The sequence below is a fragment of the Oncorhynchus mykiss genome, chromosome 26 (assembly GCF_057628025.1).
Source record: "Oncorhynchus mykiss isolate SJ-2025 chromosome 26, ASM5762802v1, whole genome shotgun sequence".
Lineage (NCBI taxonomy): Eukaryota > Metazoa > Chordata > Actinopteri > Salmoniformes > Salmonidae > Oncorhynchus > Oncorhynchus mykiss.
In genome coordinates this window covers 19841112-19853458 of record NC_143047.1, presented here as the reverse complement: position 1 = coordinate 19853458, position 12347 = coordinate 19841112, and the positions used below count along the sequence as shown (strand labels likewise).

General features: G+C 44.4%; 1 protein-coding gene across 1 annotated transcript; it reads left to right on the top strand.

The window, feature by feature from the left end:
* The first annotated feature begins 760 nt into the window (after window positions 1-760).
* Window positions 761-11811, top strand: LOC110506562 (transcriptional repressor CTCF). The gene is made up of 13 exons (XM_021586273.3): window positions 761-1022; window positions 2468-2750; window positions 2860-3051; window positions 3165-3522; window positions 3888-4058; window positions 4179-4312; window positions 4387-4507; window positions 5821-5970; window positions 6092-6252; window positions 6473-6655; window positions 10088-10223; window positions 10336-10488; window positions 10699-11811. Exons 2-13 carry the CDS (start codon window positions 2478-2480, stop codon window positions 10977-10979), a joined length of 2313 nt encoding a protein of 770 aa, XP_021441948.1. The 5' UTR covers window positions 761-1022; window positions 2468-2477; the 3' UTR covers window positions 10980-11811.
* Window positions 11812-12347: the final 536 nt, after the last annotated feature.

The following is a 12347-nucleotide window of genomic DNA, read 5'->3' as shown; positions in this document are numbered from 1 at the left end:
TATGAGACTACTTTCAGACTACTTTATGAGACTACTTTCAGACTACTTTATGAGACTACTTTCAGACTACTTTATGAGACTACTTTCAGACTACTTTATGAGACTACTTTCTTATTGTTTAATAACAATTAAACAAAACCCCTCAAATGTTCTGGGCTAGCATCCACTACCCAAAAGCAGCACTTTTGTGTCCATGACTTCCAGACTTCAACATCTTTCTAAGCTGTACTGCCCTCTCCTGGGTCATGATGGAGAGAAGGCCATACAATTTTACACAATATTATTTTCACCTTTAATTAAATTATTGATCATTGGAAGGAGGTATATAGGATATACACTGACTGTGCTTTACTTGGACTAAAATAGGTGTCGGTACAAATGTTTGGTGCCGGTACTGTATATTTTTAGGTGCAGGAGCTCCCCAATACTTTTGAGATAATATTTTATAAGAGGATTAGGAGCTCAAGCAGTAGAACGTTGAGGGGCCTGTACAAGTCAAGCACAGATATACACTATAATAGCCTGCTTCAACCCTTCCCAGCCCCACAATAACATTATGTAATAAAAGCTACATCTTGCACAAACTTCTTACAAGCATGCATTTATGCTGTGGTTGCATGGTAGTCTTTAGTCTTGAAATGTTTAGCTTTTCATAGTAAAATAGCCCTCTTAAGGTAATGCAAACTTAACTGTAGAAAAAAATATTTTTTTTTGTAGTGTGGAAACAACTGTTCACCCAGAACCACGCCCCCGAACCCTTGAATTCAAAACTGGCGCCCAGACGTCACTGCCACCCAACTGCTGCGGTACCACCCTCCCACTTCTCCCGTCGGGCTTCTGTCTGCGCATGCACACTCGCCTGCTCCAGGCCACCATTTTGTGTAGAGACAACTCTGTCAACGCGTGAGAGGATTAATCGAGCTGGGACGCAAGGGCAAGCTTCCCTACCGTCGCCAGAGGAAGACCGATCAAGCACTGAGCGCTCAAGCAAATTTACCCGGAAAAGGAAGACCGAGGACCAGGTAAAATGGCACTTTCTACGATGAAGGGGGGCATTTTTGTAGGAGCTGTCGTCGGCCTCTAGGTGTCACGGTGGGGCTCGCGGTCCAGGCGACTGGCGGGGGGGTGTTTGTCTCCCTCTATCGTTATCGAAAATTTACTAAAAACATTTATAACCCAGAAGTTAGAGCTTCTGTTAAACGTATTAGTGTATTTGGACTGCTATTGGTTCGTATTAAGGCACGGATGGCTTTATAAATGCTTTAATGTTTAGGGTCTTGTTTAGGCCAGGCGTCCATCTTCTCGTGCCCTTTGTTTCCTCTTTTGAGAAGAGAACCTGCGTCTCCGGGTTCTAGAACGAAAGCTCAACATTTCAAGTTTAAACTTTGTATCAATTTCAATGTAACATCCTTAATGTTTCCTGTCACTCACGGTGCTACGATTTGGAAAAAATGAAAATTAATATCTTCTGTAGTCTGATTTACTACATAGCCCCCTGATCTGGGTAGTTGTTTTAGTCTATGTTCTAGAACCATCCGATGGTTCTAATATCAACACTAATTGTATAATACTTTCTATGGATTCGTTATTTTACTGCTTCTCAAAATGGGGCTCTAGTTAAGTTGGCTCGGTAACTAGGTAACGTTTCACAAAGGTTCCCGAGAGTAAACACGGAAGGAGGGAATGTAGAGTGATCTCTTATGTAGCCCAAATAAGTCTGCGAGCACGGAGAGTAGATTTCTTCCAAATCAGAAACTAGATTAGCGGTTGGTTTCCTATCATCGGCACCACGTCCCATCGCGCCAGCCCGGTCCGCCTACAGCCGCCTTTCGATTTAAAACTTGCCATGAGAGAGGGAGCCAGCTCCCTCTAACCTGCACGCTAATGTTACAAAAACATCCACTCTTCCCTGGGCAAGACACGAGGGTGATTAGGGTAGTTTCCTTTTACCAGTGAGTTTTATACCCCCCCCCCCCAAAAAAAAAAAAAACATCTGCTTATTTTGTATTTTGGCAGTGTTATTTTTTTATTGGGACTTTGTCAAATGGTTGGTAGATCAGAGAAGTAGGATTAAAATTTAAATAATCGGCTGATGTTCGGTGATTAGGCCTGACTTGCAGTTGGTGTTCTAATTCATCCCAAAGGTGTTCGATGGGGTTGAGGTCAGGACTATGTCCAGGCCAGTCAAGTTCTTCCACGGTGATCTCAAACAAACCCATTTCTGTATCGCTGAAACAGGAAAGGGCCTTCCCCAAACTGTTGCCACAAAGTTGGAAGCACAGATTTGTCTGCTGCCAATGTGTGTCAATGGCTGTGTGCTAAATTGTATACACTTGTCTGCAACGTGTGTGGCTGAAATAGCAGAATCCACTCATTTGAAGTGGGGTCCACATACTTTTGTGTGTATATATATATATATATATATATAGTGTATCATGCGTCAAAGTTATTTTTATGGTCTTAACAGGTCGTTTTCTATGGAGGGTGAAGTCGTTTCCATTGAGACCGCTCAGGTCGAGGGTCTCCAGGACAGTGGGGAGGGACCCGAGCTGCTCCAGACTGTAGAGGCTGCCCTGATGGAAGGGGGTGTGGCACCCCAAGTGGTGACAGGGAATGTTGAAATGATGGTGATGGACACCCTGGACTCAACCCTTGACCCTGCCCTGCTACAGATGAAGACTGAGGTCCTCGAAGGGGGTGGCACAGTGACGGTCACCGGGGGAGACGAGGGACAGATCATCACCCTGCAGGTTGGTGTGATTTGTGAGTTTACGCTGAGAAAGATATCCTTTGTAAGCCAAACTTGTAGGCATAAATTATTCAGAGAATTGACTGACCCTGACTGTGTCTTGACTTTAGGTGGTGAACATGGAGGGGAACATGGAGCAGACGAATGCAGCGCTGGGGCTTGGACAGCTGCAGCTGGTGCAGGTTCCTGTCACTACAGCCACCGTGGAAGAACTCCAGGCCAGCTTTGTTGAAGCCTCTGCAGGCAATACTGAGGCAGAGCCAGTGATCTGCCACACCCTCCCTCTGCCCGAGGGCTTCCAGGTCGGACGCTACTCAACTACAAACACACACTTTGGCCTGAAGGCTCAGGTGAGATGCACTGTCTATAATACAACTCTAATCCCTTCCTGGCAAATTGTTTTTGTCTGGTGAAGGTGGTGAAGGTGGGGGCGAATGGAGAGGTGGAGACAGTTGAGCAGGAAGAACTGCAGGCAGCCCAGGATGAGCTCCAGGTGACACATGGGGAGGAGGAGGAGGAGGAGGAGGAAGCTGAGCCCCAAGTAGAGGACCAGACCTGGTCCAAAGACCCAGATTACCAGCCAACTGCTGGCATCCGCAAGGGGAAGAAGGGCAAGAAGAGCCGCCTGCGTTACGGGGAGGGGGAACGGGACATGGATGTGTCTGTATACGACTTTGAGGAGGAACAGCAGGAGGGGATGCTCTCTGAGGTCAACGCTGAGAAGGTTGTGGGCAACATGAAGCCGCCCAAACCCACCAAGATAAAAAAGAAAGGTCAGAGTTGTGTGTGTGTATGTGGGGGTATGGCAACCCCTCTCTTTTGGGGTGTGAGGAGGAGATCTATGTATGTTAAAGGGAGAATCGACGATGATGCAGAAAGTAGAACGCATAGTGGGTCAATTTCCGCAACAACTATGAACGTTGAAGAGCAAGGCTCAACTTCTGTGCTGTTTTGGTCCCGTGGCTACCACGCTCTTAACAGCGCGAAGCGACTCTGTGCACATGTGCAGATACTGTGTGACAGTGAGCGCGACGTCTTCGTCTTGCATTTCGCTCATGTCAATATCTGTGGTGCTGCTCGTGGCAACGTAATTTCGCTGAGTCTACCTTTTAATGTGTTTAATAACCTCTTGTCTCAGGTGTGAAGAAGACGTTCCAGTGTGAGCTGTGTAGCTACACCTGCCCCCGGCGCTCTAACCTGGACCGCCACATGAAGAGCCACACAGATGAGAGGCCACACAAATGCCACCTGTGTGGGAGGGCCTTCAGAACAGTCACACTGCTGAGGAACCACCTCAACACACACACAGGTATCTACAGCCTTTCATGTTCAGTCGCAGGCTGTTAAAAAAAATATATATTTATCCTTAATGAATTGATAGGGTGCGTGTTAATTATGTTTACTATTGCCCCTCCCCGTTCCATTTTAGGCACTCGTCCTCATAAATGCCAAGATTGTGACATGGCATTTGTGACCAGTGGAGAGCTGGTGCGTCATCGTCGCTACAAACACACATTTGAGAAACCCTTCAAGTGCTCCATGTGTGACTACGCTAGTGTGGAGGTAAGTACATTTGCAATGTATAACTGAAATGTTTCTGGAATGTTGTTTTAAATGTTCCTTTCTCTTTGCCCCAGGTGAGTAAGCTGAAGAGACACATCCGCTCCCATACAGGCGAAAGGCCCTTCCAGTGCAGTCTGTGCAGCTACGCCAGCCGAGACACTTACAAACTGAAGAGACACATGAGGACACACTCGGGTAACGCATACCCCAATCTCTCAGCCTTACGCCCAAGTATTCTTGATTTTAGTTCTGTTGATCGATGCTACACTACTTGACCAAAAATATATGGACACCTGCTCGTCGAACATGTCATTCCAAAATCATGGGCATTAATATGGAGTTGGTCCCCCCTTTGATGCTATTTCAGCCTCCACTCCTCTGGGAAGGCTTTCCACAAGCGCATTAGTGAGGTCAGGCACTGATGTTGGGGCTTTGTCATGCTGAAACAGGAAAGGGCCTTCCCCAAACTGTTGAGACAAAGTTGGAAGCACAGAATTGTCTAGAATGTCATTGTATGCTGTAGGGTTAAGATTTCCCTTCACTGGAACTAAGGGCCTTAGCCTGAAAAATTTAAAACAGCCCCAGACCATTATTCCTCCTCCACCAAACTTTACAATTGGCACTATTTATTGGGGCAGGTAGTGTTTTCCTAGCATCCGCCAAACTCATATTCGCCCATCGGACTGCCAGATGGTGAAGCGTGCTTCGTCACTCCAGAGAACGCCTTTCCGCTGCTCCAGAGTCAAATGGCAGCAAGCTTTACACCACTCCAGCCGACGCTTGGAATTGCGCATGGTGATCTTAGGCTTGTGTGCTTTTGATCGACCATGGAAACCCATTTCACAAAGCTCCCGACGAACAGTTATTGTGCTGACGTTGCCTCCGGGGGCAGTTTGGAACTCGCTAAGGAATGTTGCACCTGAGGACAGGTGATTTTTATACGCTTCAGCACTCTGCGGTCCCGTTCTGTGAGTTTGTGTGGCCTACCACTTCGCAGCTGAGCCGTTGTTGCTCCTAGACGTTTCCAATTCACAATAACAGTACTTACAGTTGACTGGGGCAGCTCTAGCAGGACAGACATTTGGCGAACACACTTGTTGGAATGGTGGCTCCCGAGTGGCGCAGCGGTCTAAGGCACTGCAGTCTCTGGTTCGAATCCAGGCTGCATAACATCCGGCTGAGATTGGGAGTCCCATAGGGCGGCGCACAATTGGCCCAGCGTTGGCCGGGGTAGGCCGTCATTGTAAATAAAATAAAAAAATGTTCTTAACTGACTTGCCTAGTTAAATAAATAAAATGACAGTGCCACGTTAAAAGTCACTGAGCTCTTCAGTAAGGCCATTCTACTGCAAATGTTTGTCTATGGAGATTGAGCACACAGCCAATCTTATACACTTGTCAGCAATGGGGGTGGCTTAAATAGCCGAATCCACTAATTTGAAGTTGTGTGTGTGTAGATGTATATCTCTCTGTCTCGCATACAACCTAAAAGTGTCTCTCTCTGGCAGGTGAGAAGCCATATGAGTGCTACATCTGCCATGCTCGTTTCACGCAGAGCGGCACCATGAAGATGCACATCCTGCAGAAGCACACAGAGAATGTGGCCAAATTCCACTGCCCCCACTGTGACACAGTTATCGCTCGCAAGAGCGACCTGGGTAAGTGACTCGCTTGTGCACAGTCATATCTCTTCTGCTGAAATACGGTCTTGTAACCTTGAGGGGATCAGTCTGTGTTCCTTACATTTGGATTGTCCCTTCCTTCCTCTCTCACTCTCAGGTGTGCACTTGCGGAAGCAGCATTCGTTCATGGAGATGGGCAGGAAGTGTCGTTACTGTGACGCTGTGTTCCACGAGCGTTACGCACTCATCCAGCACCAGAAATCCCACAAGAACGAGAAGCGCTTCAAGTGCGACCAGTGTGACTATTGCTGCAGACAGGTACGTGAAAGAGACTTTCTCTGCTTGTTTCCTCTCAATCTTCCCTGATTTGAAATGGTGAATGTCCACCAGATATTTGCCATCATCAATCTGAGATGAGGAGAAGAGGCCACTTTAGATTATTGAGATGCATCCCATGGATATGTTTGGAATCAGCCGGAGACTGTTCTAGACCTCGGTGTGTTCACTGACTGTCCTATGTTTAACCTCTGGCCCCTAGGAGCGTCACATGATCATGCACAGACGCACACACACAGGGGAGAAGCCGTACGCCTGCAGCCAATGTGAGAAAACTTTCCGGCAGAAGCAGCTGCTGGACATGCACTTCAAACGTTACCATGACCCCAATTTCATCCCCACTGCCTTCGTCTGCAGCAAGTGTGCCAAGACCTTCACTCGCAGGGTAAGGCGACAATACACATCCACACAGAAAACTAAAGGATTTCTTCACATCCAAACCCATATCCTCCCGAGCAGAATACAGGACACACACAAAAACACACCCTCCCACCAGGTTGGGGAGGTTTGAAGCCTAGTTGCTCCATCGTGTGTTGTGGTCTTAGTGCCTTCAGAATGTATTCATACTGCTCAACTTATTCCACATTTTGTTTTACAGCCTGAATTAAAAATGATTTTCTCTCACCCATCTGCACACACTACCCATAATCACAAAGTGAAAACATGCTTATTGAAATTTTCCCAAATTTATTATAAATGAAATATCTAATTTCCATAAGTATTTACTCCCACGGGTCAATACTTTGTAGAGCACCTTTTGCAGCAATTACAGCTTTGAGGCATCTTGGGTCTGTCTATCACCTGGATTTGGAGTGTTCTCCCATTTCTTCCAGATTTTCTCAAGCTCTGTTAGAGCCACTGAACACGCCAATTGGTAGCTGTTTTTTATGTTGCTCATTAAAAACGGGATTTCAGTCTTTCCTGACCAAAATCCGCATTTGGTTTATGATTGTACCCCCATGAGTCACTGAATAAATCTAAGAGAACTCAAATCTGTAAATAATTTTGATGTTTTTGCCAAGGATGTCTTAGTTGCACAATTTTGTTTCTAACTAAGGTGTTTGGTGCAGTATTTCTCAAGCAAACATTTTTTTTGCAGGGTGTTTTATGTGAACATTCGGAGCTGCTGAGCAGGTCTGTCACACTGTCTATGCTATTAGAGAGCAATCAGAGAGCAATCACCGCAGCTCTTCATCCCATGTTAGTGGGCAAATGGTCGTGGTCAAATCAAAGCAATCTTAATTTACCCGTTGTGATGCATGAATGTTTTAGACGACTGACTTTGTCCCAAATATCATGTTTACACTTTTTAAAATAATTTTGACACTAGGGTTTCTGAGTCATCGACGCCACAAGGCATTTTTCAAAGGGATTCGTTGCTTTTTAATGGCAGTCACTCTTTAACCTCTCTAGGGTATGTGGAACGCTCACACCTGGCCAACATCTAGTGAGATTGCAGAGCTCCAAATACAGAAATACTCATGATAAAAATTCAGAAAAGATACAACTATGTTACATAGGTTTAAAGATTAACTTGTGAATCCAACCACGGTGTCAGATTTGATTTCAAAAATGCTTTACGGCAAAAGCATACCTTGCAATTATTTGAGAACATAGCCCAGCAGACAAATCATTACAAACAGTAACCAGCCAAGTAGAAGCGTTACACAAGTCAGAAATAGAGATGTAATTAATCACTTTCCTTTGATGGTTGCACTCAGAAGACATTCAATAAATGTTCCTTTTGTTCTATAAAGTCTCTCTTTATATCCGAAAACCTCCATTTTGTTTGCGTTTTCTTCAGTTATCCACAGGCTCAAACGCAGTCACAACAGGCAGACAAAAAATCCAAATTGTATCCGTAAAGTTCATAGAAACATGTCAAACGATGTTTATATTCAGCCTCATGTTGTTTTTAGCCTAAATAATAGATAATATTTCAACCGTACAATAACGTTGTCAATATAAAAGGTAAACAAGAAAGGCACTCTCTCGGTCGCACGTATGAAAAAGCTCTGTGACACTGCAGGGTCCACTCATTCAGACTGCTCTTACTCCCTAATTTTTCAGAATACAAGCCTGAAACAATTTCTAAAGACTGTTGACATCTAGTGGAAGGCATAGGAACTGCAATTTGAGTCCTAAGTCAATGGATACTGTAATGGCATTGAATAGAAAACTACAACAAACAAAAATATCCTACTTCCTGAATGGATTTTTCTCAGGTTTCGCCTGCCAAATCAGTTCTGTTATACTCAGACACTATTTGAACAGTTTTGGAAACTTTAGAGTGTTTTCTATCCAAATATACCAATTATTTGCATATCTTATCTTCTGGGCCTGAGTAGAAGGCAGTTTAGTTTGGGCATGTTTTTCATCCAAAATTCCAAATGCTGCCCCCTACCCTAGAGAAGTTAAGCCAGATGGGGAACGGCGGTGAACAGCCATCTTCAAGTCTTTCCACCGATTTTCAATGGGATTTGTGTCTGGGCTTTCGCTGGGCTACTCAAGGACTCTTACATTCTGTTCTGAAGCCATTCCAGTGTTCCTTTGGCTGTATGCTTGGTCATTTTTCGGTTGGAACGTAAATCTTCACTCCAGTCTAAGGTCATTGGCTATAAAGCAGGATCTCATCAATGATTTACCTGTATTTGCCTCCATAGTGCTTTGCATTCAGGCCAAGGAGTTAAATTGTTTTCATCAGACCACAATCTTTGCCGTATGATCTGTCGTTCACGTGCCTTTTTGCAAACTCCAGGCGTGCTGGTGCCTTTTGTTCTCAGTAGTGGCTTCCGTCTGCCCACTCTCCCATAAAGCCCAGATTGGGGAAGTGCTGTGGATACTGTTGTCCTGCTAGCAGGTTCTCCCGTCTCAGCCATGGAACTCTGTAGTTCTGTCATTGGGTTCTTGGTCACCCCCTGACCAAGGTCCTTCTTGCACGGTTGCTCAATTTGGTCGGAAGACCAGCTCTAAGCAGAGTCTGGGTGCTTCCATATTTTTACAATTTCCCGATGATGGAGACCACTGTGCTCTTTGAAACTTTGAACACTCCAGTAATTGTTTTATACCCTTCCCCAGATGTCTCATCACCATTCTGATTGTTCCTTGGACTTCATGGTATAGTTTCTGCTCTGACATGCACTGTTAACTGTGGGACCATAAAGATAGACAGGTGTTTCTAAATCATGCCCAAACAATTAAATTAGTCACAGTTGGACTCCAATCACATTGTAGTGACATCTCAAGTATTATCAAAGGAAATTGGATGTATATGAGCTCCATTTGGAGTGTCGTAGCAAAGGGGTGTGAATACTTGTGTAAATTAGATTTCTGTATTTATCTTCAATAAATGTGCAAACATTTCTAAACATGTTTTCGCTTTGTCATTATGGGGTATTGTGTGTAGATGGGTGAGCGAGAATATATTTCATCCATTTTGAATTTAGGCTGTAACACAACAAAATGTGGAATAAGTCAAGGGATATGAATACCTGTTTACATTTTTTTCCCCCATTATTAATTTTAAACCAGTTACACATACGAACGACTACATCTCGTCTGCCCAGACCCACATGCTCACACCCCATCCCTAGTACCAGCATTATTGTTTGCCACATGGCCTTAAATTGTACCACTTTGTCTTTCTAGGTCACCCACGCTATTTCAATAAATCATTCGATTTTTCCCCCATTATGTTAATGGTTGATTTACATGTTTTTAGTATAATTGTTCTCACGATGAGTGATGAAGAGTCACTGGGCTGGATGATTATCTCACTATTTTCTGAAGGCACTGTATATTACTGTTTGCTCCTCAGAACACCATGCTGCGTCACGCAGAGAACTGTAATGGAGAGAACACCGGCGACGAGAACGGGACCCCGCCCAAGAAAGGCCGCCGCGGCAGAAAGAGGAAGATGCGCTCCAGACGGGATGACGACGATGATGACACCGGTACGACCAAGTCACAGTTAATTTTATTGTTCTTACACATGCAACAATATCATGTAATGTTATTTAGTGTGCATCTTAAGAGTCAGGTCTTTCTTGTTCCTCTCTTCCACAGAGCCTGAGCTGGATGACATTGAGGAAGAGGAGGAGGAGCTGCTAGCTGAGATTGAGGTGGAACAGGCACCACCGGTTGTCCCTGTCCCTGCCCCTGTTGGCCCGCCAGCCAAGAGGAAACGTGGAAGACCTCCAAAGGCTAAACCTGCCCCAAGTGAGTCACACTCTGGTACTCTGTTGGAATAATAAAAAAAATACCACCCTCCCTACTTAATTTGTTGAAGGAATCACTTTTCATGCAGACATGCAATCGAGTGAATACTTTGGCCTTCACATATTTAATCAGGTGCAGATCACTGATCAGTACCCAAAGGGACTCAAAACAGCTGAACAGATTGTAAAAGTGGTTTTCTTCTTCCCTCAGCGGCGGCAATCATCCGTGTGGAGGATGAGACCACAGGCGAGGTGGATGACATAATCGTGAAGAAAGAGATGAAGGCAGAGCAGGCGAGCCAGGAGGAAGAAGCTGTTGAGGATGAGGTGCCAGCAGTAGAGGTGGAGCATGCTGAAGGAGAGCCTGCCAATCAGATAGAAGAGTCATTCCAGGGTGAGGAGGTGGTGCAGGAAGTGGCACTGTCTGTCACAGAGGCTCCGCCCAACGGTGACCTCACTCCTGAGATGATTCTCAGTATGATGGACCGGTGATGAAGACGAAGCCTCTGTCTACATCTAACAATACAAATGGTCCCCTATCTGTACACTCACATGCACCCCATTTGTACCCACTCTCAAACACACATACCTGCCCTCGCATACACCGTACACGTATACCACACATGCACACCCCAGTTATAACCTTAGATCTCTCTCTGAGGTTGATGATAATGCCTGGGACATGTCTAAAGATACCTTTAGCCCATTCTATTTTTTTAAGAGCTTATTTTCCTCTCTTGCGATCTCTATCTACATCCTACTGCGAAACCCCTGACACCCTCATGTTGAATTATGTTTGTATACAGAATCTGGATAACATAATGCAGACTGTTGTCACTGGAAAAGATGTAAGGAGAGGGGGTGTGGTTTAGCTCATGATGATGTATTATGTCATAAATCATGTCCTCATTCTGCTGTCAATTATGTTCACTAGGCCCTCAGAATGCCTTCTCTGTAGCATATTTTGGCCCACATTTGATCTCTTCATGTTGGCCCTCTTCTCGTGCTCTGTTGTCTGTCTAAAAACAAGTATCATGTGCTTTCACTTATAGAATTAGCTGTTAGGGGTTCAAATGTTAGGGGCTGGGATGACCTGAAATATTCTGCTTTTACAAACTGTTATGCTGTTTTCAAATGAAACACAATACCTTGCTCTTGTTAAAGCTTTTAGAATGTATTTGTTTTTTGGTTTGATGCTTTTTTTTATTTTGTACCATCAAAATGAAATGCTAGGGGACTTGAATGGCAATGATATGATTGGAGGGGTGGGAGAATGCTTGACTGTACAGCTAATAATAATACAAATTAAAAAAAGATCAACCTACTGGGGTGTCATGAGTCAATTTGCTTCAGTTTCAGCCTTGAGTAGGCTAATTTAGTATGGCATGTAATACTGAAATATAGACACTATAGGATGTTTGATCATGTTCAGACTACAGCATAATCTACCCTATTTATCTGCTACATGGTTCTGACACCTGACCGAAGGCTTATGCCCACAAGTCTCTATAGAAACCTGTTTGGAGTAGTAGGTGAACTAGACTATTTTGGTTGTTCCTGTTGAATTTCTTTCAGAGGATCTGCCCTCTGATATTGAGTGCTTTATTAAAACACAATTTTATTCCCCTACCTGGTTTTCCCTTGCTTGATATTTGAATCACTTCATGGAGATTTACACACACCAGAAACCCATTGCCAGATCACCAGTCATCCCCTGAATTTTCTATATCCCATCCACGTAAAATTAATTATTAATTTGTCATTTCAGCACATTGTTCCCTTCCTGCATTTTGGTCAGTTCCATGAAGAACCTTAATTTATATTATAAATGAATATATATGAGACTGCCTTTTGCACCTG

Coding starts and splice junctions, on each gene's coding strand:
- LOC110506562 (XM_021586273.3), top strand. CDS start 2,478: ATGGAGGGTGAAGTCGTTTCCATTGAGACCGCTCAGGTCGAGGGTCTC. Junction 4,508..5,820: donor ACACATGAGGACACACTCGG/GTAACGCATACC, acceptor TCTCTCTGGCAG/GTGAGAAGCCATATGAGTGC. Junction 6,656..10,087: donor CCAAGACCTTCACTCGCAGG/GTAAGGCGACAA, acceptor TTTGCTCCTCAG/AACACCATGCTGCGTCACGC.